General features: G+C 32.7%; 1 protein-coding gene across 1 annotated transcript; it reads left to right on the plus strand.

Annotated features, from left to right (window-relative positions):
* The first annotated feature begins 1,277 nt into the window (after positions 1-1,277).
* On the plus strand, positions 1,278-13,722 carry LOC125073211 (cytochrome P450 4C1-like). The gene is made up of 11 exons (XM_047683950.1): positions 1,278-1,338; positions 8,001-8,150; positions 8,221-8,310; positions 9,278-9,391; positions 9,956-10,141; positions 11,021-11,211; positions 11,304-11,367; positions 11,727-11,913; positions 12,055-12,200; positions 12,996-13,175; positions 13,555-13,722. The coding sequence occupies exons 2-11, from the start codon at positions 8,009-8,011 to the stop codon at positions 13,713-13,715; spliced, it is 1,461 nt and encodes a 486-aa protein (XP_047539906.1). The 5' UTR covers positions 1,278-1,338; positions 8,001-8,008; the 3' UTR covers positions 13,716-13,722.
* Positions 13,723-16,604: the final 2,882 nt, after the last annotated feature.

The raw sequence follows: 16,604 nt of genomic DNA on the forward strand, positions 1-16,604 counted from the left end.
ACAAATTTTGTCATACGACAAAATGCGCGGGTGCCGATATGATCCCCCGATAATAAAACGGCGTAAAACACGCATTATGTCAAGACATCTGTTATTTAAAAACTAAAATTTAATATAATTAACAAATATATATGTTCTTTATCGTTATTACTTACGCTACAATGACCTTATCGTTTTAGAGCGATTCATACAACCTTAAACAATTAAAACATGTATAATAATCCGATACTAAATAGTGGAACGAACATCTGATTAAACTTTCCTGTAATTCGATATAACAGTTTTGTTTTTTTTTTAAATAATATTTTGATATTACACTACATAAATGTCGCTAGGGCCTTCTGAACCCGTTCCGTGGTCCTAGAAATATGGAGCCCTGTTTCTTTCGGTGCCCTCTGATGGAGCCCATTGTCACTTGCCCTGTAGGCCCTTATGGTAAAGGTAATGCTTGATGCATTTAAATTAGTAAAATTAATTCATATACATTTTTTTTTCCAACGACAGGTAGGCGTACTACGTACCACCTGATGGCAAGTTTTCATGATGCCTATACACATTTGAACTGTAAGAAATAATAATCCTTTCGCATATCAACAATGTGCCACCAACCTACTACTATGATGGTATGATCCTTTTACCCGTTGTTACATTGGCTAACCCAAACCTTTCTTGGTGGGTACCAACCACTCATCAGATATCCTACCGTCAAACAGCCGTACTTAGTATTGTTGTTTTCCGGTTTGAAGGGTGATGGACATAACTTCTTTGTTCCCAAGGTTGGTGGCACATTGACGATGTAAGGAATGGTTAATATTTCTTACAGCGCCATTGTCTATGGGTGGTGGTGACCACTTACCATCAGGTTGCCTAATTGCTCGCCCGCCAAAATATACCATGAAACACAACAATTCTAAGTGTTTGGCTGTAGAATATTTGAAATATTATATATTTTTGTAAAACCAATAAGAAATTATTAACGGAAGCAATAAGTACATTACATAGTTTTATTGTAAAACGAACTGTCAACGAGAAGTAAAATGGCGGCGAATGTAACGAAACAGGATTTTCAATAGGAAAAAACGGTTTTTATATAAATACTTTATATTAATATACTACACGAACAAAGGTATGTTTAATTATTAATTTATATTGTATTTAATGTGTAATTACAATATGATTAATATTTATATAACTTATATTGCAATTAAGGCATTAAACGCATTATACTGTTTTAAAATAAGTACAGTTAATTTAAAACATCCATTGAAGAAGTGCGATTTATTTTATATATTAATTATTTTTAGCCACTTTGTTCGATCACTCATTTTATAAAATAAGGTAAGATTTATATATGTTTCTAGAGATATATTAAATAAAAAAAAAACTTTATTATCATAAGAATTATTAATATAAAGGCATTTAATATATATAAATAAAATAAAATGTGAAGTTGAAAACTAGGAATACAATGATTTCATTTTTTAAGTTCCACTTGATTGTTATGGGCAACATTTCATACTGAACTTGCTAAAGGTGATCCTCTAGATCAAGTTCTCCTCTGCTATTTTATATATTAACGTCTAAAATATCTAAACATAACTTTAATAACGTAGATATATGTCAGTATGCAGATGATTTTGTTGTTTTTTTCACATGTAACAAAGTCATAATAGTTTCTAGAAATAATACTCAAATTGCGTTAAATATAATTGTCAAACTATTCAATAATATGGGTATGGATATATCGCCTATCAAATCTAAATTAATGTTTTTTTCTAAAAGACATAGACATCAGGTCATTTCAGTCAGTATAAATAATATGTAGTTCTTTATTACATTCAAAATGCTTTAAATATTTAGGCTTTGGTTAAATTCTAGACTTTCTTGGAAAAAAACCCATCAATGAAATACGTGAAAAATCTAAAGATAATGTTCTAAAGCTTTTGTCCGGTTCAATTTGGGGTGTTCATCAAAAATTGCTCAGAGAAATATACTTTTCTCTCATTCGAAGTAGATTAGATTATGCTAGTTTTTTATATGACAATGCACCCAAAACAGTTATAACTAATCTTGATAGGATTCAAAATCGAGCACTTACGAGTCATAGGCGGATTCATACGGACCACTTCCATACACGCTATGGAAAGCGAATTATCTATACCACCTTTGCATATAACGAGACAATATCTTGCATATAGATTTTGCCTAAAAAAATTAGTTATTTTTAATTTTAAAACCTTCGTTACTTTAAACACATTGAGTCTTCAATCGAGTGTATACTATACAAAAAAGAAACGACCACTAATGGCAACCTACAATGAGTGTAAAGATATGAATGTTTACTCTTCTGATTTATTACACATATTTTCACTAAAAGTTTGCGTCACACTTTACACCGGAAAGTATTAAAACCGATTTAGATAGCTAATAGATGATTACGTCAAAGAACTATTATGAAAAACTTAACCTTAAAGTGGATAATTTAAAGGAAATGCATAATAAATAAAATGGATGTATAGAATATCGCAGGATGTGGGGCAGCATTCTATGATGCAAGAAGGAGCCTCGGGGCTTCAGAATAAAGAATAATGTCATTAGCATTATATCTGTAGAACTCATCGCCATTTTGGAAGCATTGTCCTTACGCAACTGATTTAAATGATAACGATATGTGATTTTTTCTGATAGCAAAAGCGGACTATAAAATTTCATGATATGCGCCCATGTCTCAAGAGGTGTTCGTATAGCATATTATATATTGGACAAAATTTATTATTTTCTAAAGACAAGTATCGCACTAAGATTACAGTGGATACCCTCTCATATGGCTAAAGGGCAACGAGGAGATGGATATTATTGCTAAGCACGCTGCAGATATAGAAGTAAGGCCATATTACACGGAATATTTAAAAGTGGTGAGAAGTAGATGCTTTGAAATCTTGTAAAACTATATGGAAATAAGATCAACGGAAAAGGCAATATGGTATAAAACTATACAGATTGTGTCTCCTCATAAACCGTGGTTTGAAAATTGTGAATTAACAAAGTTGTATATAAGGAAAGGATTAAGATGCCGTTCTGTGCACATTCCGTCAAAGAAAATTGCTTGTTTGATGAGAAAAGTAGAATCACCCAAATGTGAATATTGCAACAAAGTGGAAGATTTATATCACATCTGAACAGAATTTGCTAAGAATAGAGAGAGCTGCAGCAATTACTAAATTAAATATGAATCTATTGGATATCGGTGTTTTCCAAAGTATACTAACAGTACCAACGACATTATCGGCTAAAACTATTTATGATACAGTTCTGGCACACATGCGGCCTCTCTAAAGATGTAATTTAAGATATACCTAATTAATAGTCATGGAATTTATAGAAATAAGTTATAATTTTATTGTATTAGATAAGGTAAATTATAAGAGAACAATGGGACTGACGTATTTTGTATAAATAAAAGTCCCTTACTTAAATGAAGTAATAATAAAAAAAAAAAACAAAAAACGTTCCATTTGATTGTACTGCGTTTGTACCAGATTGTACTGCATATAGAATTGAAAAACGATTCGATTGAACGAGAACGAGAGAATTGAACGAGTAAATTTTTTTTTTAATTTCTTAACGAATCTAACAGTTAACAAATTTATGGTAGACCGAGTGTTTTTTTTTTAATATTAAAAAAAATTAAAACTTATATTAATTAAACTAATGAATTGACCGAGCAGAAGCTCATGCTACAATAAATTGAAATTATTTTGAATACATGATGTTGCCATCAAATATGTTTCCCACGATATGAGACGACTCATGTTACTTTCCTACAAAGCTGATTAAGCATTTACGTATTCTGTTCTCACGCCTTGGACTAACATAACTCAGTACAAAGCAATACATTTAAACAAAATACAAAGACAAACCAATGACCGATACAGTTTCTAAAAGTAAACTATACATGATAATGCAAGCAAATGAAATAAAGAAGTGTAAATTAGAATTCAAATGAAAAATTATCGACAGCGACTATTCTATAAAATATATGTGTCGGAGGAGCAGGATGCCGAACAGTTGGGTTCGGGGATTGATCCGACATTTGGAAGACTATATGGGCGTGCAATGGAGATATTGACAAAATAAAACGTATTTAATATCGCCTAATCACAGTATTAATTGATTCAATAATCGTACACCACAAATATCAAAGGATTACAATAATTCATCTCGATTAAGAACAAATGGGTTTGCAAGCAACCATCGCATTCGAGTCGCTTGTCAAAACATAACGGCTCGCGTTGCCATGACACTTACAACTCCATTCGGGGTGACCAGCTCTTAAAAGTAAATCAGCCATCAAACATTACTGCCAACTACTCGATTCATTAATTTTATCTAAATCAACAACCAAAGTAACCGCGTCCCGTTAAAGTAAATAAAATAAAATAAAAATAATTATGTACACAAAATGGCAAACATATACAGAGGAAAAATTAACAAAAATAATAATATTATAACAATAGCATTTGTGTTATTAATAAAGTATTAAAATTTTAATGACCGGTTAGAGTATAAGAAAAAAAATGAAAAACGTAAACAAAATTATAATAAATTGTTATCGACAAACTCCAATTCTAATTTAACTTATGTGTACATACTATTTTACATGCTAAATTTATTTTAAACAAAGTTTCATCATTTTGGCGCCATATTTATGTAGATGAGTGACTTGCATCTATATATATAAAAATGAATTGCTGTTCGTTAGTCTCGCTAAAACTCGAGACCTGCTGGACCGATTTGGCTAATTTTGGTCTTGAATTATTTGTGGAAGTCCAGGGAAGGTTTAGAAGGTGAGTAAGTATGATAATAATGCTAGGAATTTAATAAAAACAACTTTGTTTTTCCTTAGAAATAGGGATGGTCGATTATTATTGATTTTCGATGAACATCGATGTTAGACAATAAAACATAGATGTTTTAAAATTGATTTTGCTTTATTTAAAACATCGTTACATCTATTTCTCAAATTTAAAATTTCTTCCCTTTAAGACGACGCAAAGTTTACAAAAAAACACCGATGTCATCAATTAACATCGATGTTTAGTGCTCAATAAACATTGAGTATCAATGCTCGGTATCGATGTCATTATCGACGCCATAATCATGTTTTTGCAACATGGTAACCAACAAACCAACCAACAAATAGATCGAACCATTATTGACGATTGATTCCTCTTATGACAAAGAGTGCATTCTGCATCCTTCTATCCCCCTATATATTATTACTCTTTGCTTCTATCTTTGTGAGTGACGGTTACAACTACGTGCGCGATAACTTTCTTTACTTCGGTGATCCTTTGCGATGTGCTCTTTTTTTAACCTTTGTGATAATGACACTTTACTACAAAGTTCGCGAGAATTTTTCTTACTTTTTTTACGATGCTGAGGAGAACATGAGCTGACTTAGGTCGTCGCAGTCAATCAAATATGCGAAGAGCTACTTCACGTGTTAACCGTACTAATGACCAGAAAGAGACAGATCGAGAAAATAGTCGTATAAAATTAAATGTTAGTAACATAATGAAATTGAGAGATCTCGCAGACTCAGTGCTCCTGTGATTCTGAAACGATCCTGCATTCCACTGTGATCCAGCAATAGATTATTGTGCCGACAAATCGGTAAAAATTGGGGAAATGACAATAATTGGTAAATATTATAAGATGTTACAATACCAGTTGGTAAGCGTTGTGCTTACAATCCAACAGTGAAGAGAACCATTGTCCATGAATTACAATATTTTCTTTATCGGAACAACAATTTAGTAAACATGTTCAAAATAGCATTGGATCGAATGCCATCGGAAAGCCATAATATTGTCGTTCGAGCTGACAAAACACCTGCCGATGAGCCGATGCCGATGAGGCCGATGACACACAAGGAGGTTTAATTCGCTCACCATTGACGAAGTGGATGATGTCATTGTAGGAGAAAATTTACAGTCTAGAGATATTGCTTCATCGTCGGTATAATGGTTTGAAACATGTATCTGAAACACACAGGACTTATGATGTGTTACAATCTCCTTTGATCGTCTGACATGGGGAAGATGGATACCATTTTAATATAAAAATGGTTACACAAGTAACAGGCGCTGATGCCAAACAGATGCCCACAAAAAGTTATTGCTATGAATTTCTATTCATAAAGACTCATGATACGTGTAGGTGAAGTAAATCTTATTACTATCATATTCTGAGGTGCGTTTCCATCAGTTTGCAGTTGACATGCATGTCAAAATTGAGACTGAACGATTGACATACATCCGTTTGAACCAAAGACAGCTTCGATCAGAAAAATACATTAATTATAAATGCTATGAAACAGTCGACCCAAAATTGCATGCAGTAGTTACCAAACACATGATACCCGTGTATCTATCTGTATCTAAACTCTGCAAGGTTTATACCTTGCAGAGTTTTCAACTGTATGGTCGACGGCACGTGTTCCAAGCGATTCCCAAGAGACCTCATTGCTGAAACCATCACGGGAAATGATGGATACTCATTGTATCGTCGGCGATCAGTTGCGGACAATGGTCGATTGGTAGTTGTGAGGGTAAAAGGAAAAAATGTTGATGTAGACAATCGTTGTATTGTGCCATACTCGCCAATATTGTCCAAAGCTTTTGAAACTCACATTAATGTAGAACATTGTAACTCTGTGAAGTCTAAAGTACATATGTAAATATATTAGCAAAGGTAGCGATATGGCCGTCTTCGCTATAACCGATGCAAATTATGAAGTATCACAGTACCAGATGGGTCGCTATGTAAGTAGCAACGAAGCAATTTGGCGTATCTTTTCATTTGTGATCCATGAAAGATAAATACAGTAGTCCAAAAATAAAATATAATAATAAATTATATATTAATTACATGACTGTGTAATATATACTTACACATGTAATTAATTGAAAAAACTAATAATAAAACCTCATTTATATCAAGTATTTTTTTATTAATTACGAATTCCTATTGTTTGTTTGAAAATTTATTTTATACAAAAGTTTAGCTTTTTTATTTATCGATTATGGCAGTACGAAGTCTGCCGGGTCAGCTAGTTTACAATAAAATGAAATCCAAAACAGAACCTGTCATAAGTTTCGAAATTCCTAAAAACAAAATATGTAGCATTTAATAATTTAACATTTTATTATTACCAAGGTGAGAAGACAGATCTTACACGTCATATGCGACTACTGTTAGGGTCGTTACCCCGCCTTTTGTAATTGTCAACTGTTATTGTATATGACTTCTAGGACTTCTGAGCCGAGATGGCCCAGTGGTTAGAACGCGTGTATCTTAACCGATGGTTTCGGGTTCAAACCCAGGCAAGCACCACTGAATTTTGATGTGTTTAATTTGTGTTTATAATTCATCTCGTGCTCGGCGGTAAAGGAAAACATCGTGAGGAAACCTGCATGTGTCTAATTTCATCGAAATTCTGCCACATGTGTATTTCACTAACACGCATTGGAGCAGCGTGGTGGTATATGCTCCATACCTTCTCCTCAAAGGGAGAGGAGCCTTTAGCCCAACAGTGGGAAATTTACAGGCTGTTAACGTAAAAATATGTACGTTAATGTAGAGAATTATCATTATCGGTTAAGTCATTGATGATAAGATGTTTAGTGACTGTTGTCTACTATAGTTATTAAACATGTTTCAGAGTTAAGTTATACATGATAAAAAAATCGGAATTTATACAAACCCGACAGAACACTATCATTTTTTTATTGGTCATCGATCTTGGAATTTAAGATGTTAAGTATCTTGTTTATGTTGTTACACAGGTTCATTCACCCTTTAAACTAGAACATAATACCTACTAAATTTTCCTGTTTGTGGGTAGAAAATATGACTGAATGACAACCGGGACGAAACCTTATTGCCAAGTAATCACCACCATTTTACGTAATCAATTATTAATTATAATGTTATAGGTTTCGCCATGCTGTGGTTATTAATTCTACTGGCGTTATGTATGACTTACTGGATATTTTACACGAGACGGCTACCAGACGAGCCGCCGATGCTGCCAGGCGCTTTGCCATTTATTGGACACTCTCACAAACTTCTGGGAAGCACGGAGAGTAAGACTGAGATAAATTGATTTATTTTTTTGTTTTTTTAGTATATTGATAGTATTTTCTTTATTTTTAGATTTCTGGAAGCAAATCAAGGATATGAGTTACAAATGCATGGATTTGGGCCATGTATCATATTTCTACTCTGGACCATACAAATTTTACAGTAAGATAATATCATAGCTTTAAAATATATATATTAACGAAAATGAGTAAGTATTTGTGCGGACTCACGTTTTGCGAATTATTAACTAATCCTGCATCTCTTGTATGTATATGCGGTGATCATAGATGTGTCTCTCTGATACCTTCGGTCCGACACTATGTCTGACCGAAAGTATCGGCTATTGGTATAGGATATTACACATTCTTCGGTCCATCCGAAGCAAAAGCCGATGGCTAATCATTCTAAAGTGTTCAATTCAAAATTCTAAGTTCATAGTGTATATACATTATATATTAAATATGTCAATATTTGAAAGTGCCATCGGTAACCGAGAAGCTATGTGGAAACCGGCTATCATGGTTAAGCATATTATACGGAGGAAGGGGGACCATGTTATGAGGAAGGTCTTGAGCATGGAAATGGAAGGATATTGAATAAGGGGACGACCAAAGAAACGATGGATGGATTGTGTGATCTTTCACACAATCCATCCATCGTTTTGCATCGATATGGCTTGAAAGAATGTTACTTGTGAGATTTCGTCAGAGAGAGGTATGGAAGAAGAAGACATACTACGCCGACCCCAAATATAATAGGGATAAGGTCAGGGTGACTGTGTATATAGAAATTTATGATATTATTATATAAAAATGTCTATAATAATATTTATTTTCTTAAAAGTAATTTAACAAACACAATGATGATCTTTCAGTTTTCTTAAGTAGTGTGAAACTGGATTATCAATAAACTCTTTCAGACTCTTCCTAAAATTTTGTCATTTCAATTAAAATTTAAATATTTTAAGATTTGACATATTACGATTAATCCCAAAGTTAGCCCAAGTCTATTCCAATCGAAGCAGGAATGAAGATAAAGAAACCTTATAGTTTCTAGCGAAAAGCTTCATTTGTCAGATACTAATATATCATATATATAATGTAACTATTGTCAGATTATTTACTTGCAGTTTTAACTGATCCAGATGACATATACAAATTATCAAACACATGCCTCGAAAAAGATAAGTTTAGCCACGATTTCACAAAGGAACTTCTCGGCGATGGATTGCTATTTTCGCGAGGTATATAAAATAATATTTATCAATATTACAAAAATTAATACAGAAATGAACGTGGTACGATCGTCAATAAAACCAACGACGCCGCTCCCATTACTGAAGTTAATGATATGTATCACTACGCTTGTATAGGCAATGCAAAGACAGCGACTAACAATATTATTTTCGGTGTTCATTAACTCTACCTAACTCCAAGAACACATAAGCTCGTCTAAACTAATTCACAATTAATATTTGAAGAATATATAAAAAAAGATAGTTCCAATGCTAAAACCATAAGAGTTACTATAGACACTAGAGTCGATTTGCTTGCGGATAGTAGAATTGTCTACAAGGTGTAACTCAGAAGAGACTACTGTGTTGCTACTTAGGTATCAAAAGACTACTAACATCAGAAAGTAGTAAAATGTATGAGCACAAACTGTAACTCTAGTTGTAGCCGTCAATAGACATATTGTTAGCTATTATTATTACGCAACACTTTTTGTTTGAAAATTTCCTTAATATAAAGAACACCGCACACACACCTCAGTAAGACGGTGTTTAAGACCATTATGATTATTTTAGTACCAACGTGGAAGCGACACCGTAAGCTCATAAGTCCAGCGTTTAATCAGCAAATACTTGATGGTTTCATGGATATCTTTAATTCACAAGGCAGACGTATGGTGCAGCGATTAAAACAGGTTGACGGGAAGGGCCCTTTTGATCATTCGCATTACGTAAGGCAGAATTTTATGGAAACTATTTGTTGTAAGTTAATTGTTTTGTTATTATAAATCTGACATTGCGTTCGAATGTTAAAAAAATGTTTATTAAACATGGTAGTAGGGCTCTGTAGCAAGCTCATCTGGTTATGTGCACTCATCATATATTCTACTGCCATAGATAAAGTAGCAATAGTTTGTTGTCTTTCGGTTTTCTGGGTAATTGAGCCAGTGTAACTACAAGCACAATGTCCCGTAACATCTCAGTTCCCATCGTTAGTGGCGCATAGGCGACGTAAGTTAAAATAAATTACGGCGCCAATTTATATGGGCAGCGGTGACCACTTATCATCAGGTGGGCAATTTTTACGTCCACCAACATATGCCAAAAACATCCTGCAATAGTCTCACTGCAACATATTCCACCTCACTGGTCCGAACCAGTTGGGATACATATTTGGTAGAATTTCATTTCACACTTACAGACTTCCTCACAATGTCTTCCTTTGTTCTGATGAAACATAGACAAATATTCACAGGCAATATTTAATATTATATACTCCTGATACTGATTAAAATAATCACGTCTGTGATCCACTAAGCTATCGTCTTTAGTACTTGAAGACAAAGCCTTTGTTATATTTAAATTATTATATACTACGAAGGCAGACGAAAACTTTTGGACATTACAAGACCATTAATTATAAGTTAACTTTGGCTATATATAATACAAGAGAGAAGCATGAGCAATTAATACCAATCTTTTGGACCTTTAATTATGAATAAGAAATAAACCATACAATGATGATGATATATCTAATTTTAACTAAATCATAAATCCATCTGAAGCAACCGAAAAAATAAATAGAAATAAAACTTAATTATTTTAATCCAATGATTTATTCTTATCATTTTTATTTTTCAGTAACGGCATTAGATGATTGTATAACTGAAGAAGAAGCAGTAAATTACGTGAAAGCATTTGAATCGTATCTTAATAACAACATCGTTAGATTCCAGAGCTTCTGGCTACATTCAAAATTTTTGTATAACTTTAGTAGTCTTAAGAAGAAACAAGATGCTTGTATGCAATTTTTACACGATACATCTGATTCTGTGAGTTTATTTGTATACTGTGAATGAGTTCACAATTCACTTTTCTTCAAAAAATTTAACTTATATTTAAAATAAATATTCTAATATTTAAGGTTCTAAGGAAAAAGAGGGCTCAGAGAAAACTTAGTAAAGTTTCTAATACATGCAAAGATACAAGTAAGTGCTATTATTTCTGAAGCAACATTTCAATTCAAAATTTAAACTATTTTTAAATTTAAAAATAAACCAATAATGTTGTTGCTTAGTAAAGAGTTTATATATGTATGTGTATAATTAATTTAAAAATATTAACACTGATACGAAAGAATAAGTAAGTCCGTGTTCTTTTAGTTAATGTTCGTTTACAGTTTTTTGTCTATGGTATGGCTTTGAAGCAATTGACTGATAAGTAGAAGTAAGTACTTTACCTCACTATCTTATTATATTACCCAAATTGCACATTTCGCACATTTCATATCTTTGCATTTTTCGAATTTCGTCAAAGGTATATTGTTTAATTGTTTGATCATATCCAGATCCTAAAGTAAAAGTTTTTATGGACCTGATGTTGGATCTCGATGAAGGGACACTAACAGATCAAGAAATAAGGGATGAAATGAATACTATTATGATGGCAGGCCACGATACATCGGCTAATGTTATTGTTTTTGCTTTATTGCTGATCGGATCGTACCCTGATGTTCAGGAACGAATCTACAAAGAGTAAGTATTTAAGAATATTCAAACTGATAATAGAGTCAAAAGAATATAAATAATTCTTGAGAATGAAATTAATTGACGATATCACCAACTACGAGTAAGTACAGCTGATTAAATCAATGAGAATGCATGTAATCTTTTCAGATTACGAGAAGTATTAGAAGACAGAGATGTTGAAAAACAAGATTTGTCTCGTCTTGTGTATTTGGAGGCAGTTCTTAAAGAGACTATGAGATATTACGTGATGGCGCCTTTCGTTGGTAGATATATTGATCAGGAGGTCAAGTTAAGTAAGTATATACTGTTTTTTGTCGTGTCAGTTTTTAGATTAACGAACTTAGTCTTACAGTACTCGGTATTTCTAATTACTAAATTTAATGACATAAACAGATTGGGACGAAATCTACTATTGTTACAAATCTGTACAATAATTTGTTTGGTAATATATAAACTTTTTCTAAGTTATCGTTAGGAGTTGCATTGTAAGAGCGTTGGCAATGACGCATTGAAACTATTTTTTCGTTAATATGAATTGAATTACTATTGGTTTATATTTAAGAATTCGATTCTCAAATTTCTTGCCCCTACCTGAACATGATCGCAACCTGTAGACGTCATCCAATATTGTACGAACAAAGATGAATAGTGAGTTTTACAAATAACATACGACAATTAATATTGTGAGTTAAATTCAAACAAAGTTCAGAAAGATCCACATATTAAATCATCAATCATAAAAAGTAATTAATATATATACTGTTCACACGTGCACAGAAGAAAAAAAGTAGCAGTAAAAAACGTAATTATAATAAGTTTAAAAGAATTAAGATAGCATAAAATGATTTAGCAAGAACATAGAAGTCGAAAGTGAGCAAGAGTTGCCTTGCTTTCGATGAATGTTTTTCGCACACGGACGCACGTACTGATTTGCTATTTAAAGGACTACATCGTTAGTATCTCACATTGATTAATTATTGTCTATGTTTACGCTACTCTTTGACTCTCAATATTTTTAAAAATAAGTGCTATGTGTTACTATTCATTTAATGTATATTAAACATTAATATATTTATCACTTTTTGTAGAGAATTGCACACTAAAACCTGGGCATAATTGTCTTATGCTCTTATATGCTGTTCATCGGAATTCAATATGGGGTCCTGATGTTGAAGAATTTATACCGGAGAGATGGTTGGATCCAGCAAAGATGCCGAATAACACCAGTGCCTTTACTGGTTTTAGCATTGGAAAAAGGAATTGCATAGGTACCTCTATTTTTATTACCATTTTTATAAAGGCGTTATTTTATATCAAGAGCATAATTTCCCAGTAAAGATAACATCCTATTAATTGTTATTGGACAAGTTTATTACGCCTACACGCTGTACGAAATTGATATTTGTGGAATCGATAGATAGAATCTTCAGTGGCAAATACTAAATTTAGAGAATCGAATTCAAAAGTGAACAAATGCTCTGATTTATATTTTTGTTGAAATTTGTCCATAATTTCAATTGGCAATATGTTTCTTGGTGAGTCAATAAACATATAGACATGAGAAGAATTGAGTGTTTCTCAATAAAATTGCCTAAACAATAGGTCAAAATATTTCAGTTTCTGATGATAATTATTCTTTTTCATCAGGTAAAACTTATGCCATGATGTCAATGAAGACCCTTCTAAGTCATTTGCTCCGTCGATATAAATTGCACGCAAATCACACAAATGTAGTTTTAAAACTAGATGTCTTGCTCAAACCGGTATCGGGACATTTTATTTCTATTGAAGATAGATTAAAATTATAAAAAACCATATTTCAGTTTTAATTCATAACCTTCTTTCAAAACAAAAAAATAAATAAGTGAAAGAGTTAAGGTAAATATAAATACTTAATTAATTTATGCAAACCAAATGCTCGCCTATCCCATTCCATTTATTATGTAGATAACAATCATAACATGAGGCTAAAAGTGTGTTTATTTTTATTATTATTGATTTTGTAAAACTATGAGTATAATAAATTTAGTTTTGATACAAAATTGATCACAACCAGATCTACAACGATTCCATGACTCATGCTTGTTTTGCTGTTCATTCATATTTCATTAATAATATCAGCTTGCAAACGGCATGAATTAACCAGAACGAGAAGAAGAATGCAACAATGATGGATGTGATGATGAGATGGATAAAGGGGTCAGTGTGGACATAACTAAAATTATGTAATTTTTTTTTTCTAGATAATAATAAAGTTTTTCTTAACACTCATGCAAGGATGTCCATGGTATGTTCTGTAGTTATCTATACATATAATAAAATTGGAGTGTCTGTTTGTAATATTAAAATAATTGCTATTTACTAAATGCAAATATGTATACATACATGGTATATTTACTAAAAGAACATTTCTTGAATTTTTGTCTCTGTCTGTCTATGAAATGGCTGGACTGATTTTGATGGGACTTTCACTGGCATAGCTGATGTAATAAGGAATAACTTAGGCTACAACAGTAGGATTTTTATTATAATTCAAACACGCACACACAGTTACGAATATAATAGTCAAAATACTTGCAAGCTTGTTGTCCAAGATACAATCTAAAGAGTTGCTCTTTTATGTCACCTAATGTAAAACTTTTGATATTAAATTAAATTTAAATTCAGAAAGAAGGAGAAGAAGAAAAGGAAGATGTTTAAAGAAATTTTATCCATATTTGATATCTGCTATTTATTTATTTATCAGAACCCAATCAATTAATTTACATGCATATAGCACAACTTATGAATAAAATTACAATTAGTTCGTATTTATTCTATGTATACAAGTGCCTCAACTGTGTCTCAGACATCTCTTCCGATGACGTTATACAATTAAAAAGTGGCAGTTTATATGTAAATCTCTTGAGTAAAATCATTTTTTAAAACTTTATACATGCCATACCTAGAGAGATAGGATACATTAGGCAAATACAATATTTCAATAGAAATTGATTATCATTCCTGCGATTCCTACAAGATTAATAAGACTACATTGCAACCTTGAGCATTTTGAAATGGGCCACATGGTCTTCAGAGCTCACCACCGCCCATAGACATTGGCGCTGTTTGAAATATTAACCATCCCTTACTTCGCCAATGCGCCACTAACCTTGGGAACTAAGATGATATGTCCTCACTCACCCTTCAAACCGGAACACAATGCCAAGTATTGCTTCTTGGTGGCAGAATATATGATGGGTGGTACCTACCCAAATGGGCTTACACAAAGACCTACCTCCCAGTAAATGGGATGGAATGTTCACTTCAGAATCCACCATTCGCTACCATTTGATAGGAATAAGATAATCTGATAATTAATATAAAAACAATTACATTAGCAGCCTGTAAATTTCCCACTGCTGGACTAAAGGCCTCCTCCCTCTTTGAGGAAAAGGTTTGGAGTATATTCCACAACGCCGCTCCAATGCGGGTTGGTGGAATACACATGTGGAAGAATTTCATTGAAATTAGACACATGCAGGTTTCCTCACGATGTTTTCCTTCACCGCCGAGCACGAGATGAATTATAAACACAAATTAAGCACATGAACCACTGGACCATCTCGGCTCTTATTTTACAAAATAGTATATATTAAATAATTATATAAATATTTATCTACATTTACTTTGTTAATATTTAGGATTAATTCGATTTAAATATATATGTTTTAAGACAAATCACCATCTCTATTAGGATAAGCCATTTTTTATTATTTTCGTAAGAAATTAAAATTACACAATATTAAAATTATGAGGAACAAAGGCGATTGATTCGTCGCAGACGTGGTAGCGCTTGCCGTTGACTACCCCACAATAATGGCGGCGTTCGATATTCCCGCCAACCATCGATACGACGCTTCACCAGACCGACTGGCTGTCAAATCTTGATACCTCGTAATTGCGCCGTCTTGTTTAGTAAAATTTATATAAAATAGACTAAAACAAACAGCTCAGTAGCACCTTTCTCTTTTGTATATTATCAATTGATATCTTTGCTGATCTTTGATTTTGTAGCTATTGACGAACACAACCATAATTTCGTCATCAATAAAATATATTTGGAAATAATATTGTTCAAAAATTCTAAATTCAAATATTTTTTTTAAAATAATAAAAATATGATTGACGTCGAATTTTGAATTTTGACCACTAACCGAACACTAGTAATGGTAAGTAAGGCAAATGGTATAAGTATTGTAAGAGAGATTGCAGCTAAGTTTTCAATTTTATACCAAACATAACTGATTGTCACACCCTATTACAAATTCTTTTATTAACAAACATTACAATATTGTATTATAAGAGCAGTTTCCAATAAAAGGACATATAGATTCAACGACAAAATTGAATCTACCGAAGTCGAGGTTAGTTTAAATGAGTTAGCACAGTCATCAGCCTCATTGATGTAATGGTCAGCTAACATACCCTGTGTTAAATACCCTGTAATGGATCGACAAAAAATATTTGAAAATAAATTGTCCGTATGTTTCCGGATTTTAGAGGTTATCTATTTATATGATACAGTGTGCTTCGTAAAGCAAGTAAAGCCGTTGATCCCGCGTCTGAACTCTCTCCGTGAACCTGATCTTGTCGGGATTCCCGCCTCATCGGATTATTAGAGTAAGGATGTAAAGACACCATGTCAGGCACCTGTG

The sequence above is a fragment of the Vanessa atalanta genome, chromosome 23 (assembly GCF_905147765.1).
Source record: "Vanessa atalanta chromosome 23, ilVanAtal1.2, whole genome shotgun sequence".
In the NCBI taxonomy this organism is placed as follows: Eukaryota; Metazoa; Arthropoda; class Insecta; order Lepidoptera; family Nymphalidae; genus Vanessa; species Vanessa atalanta.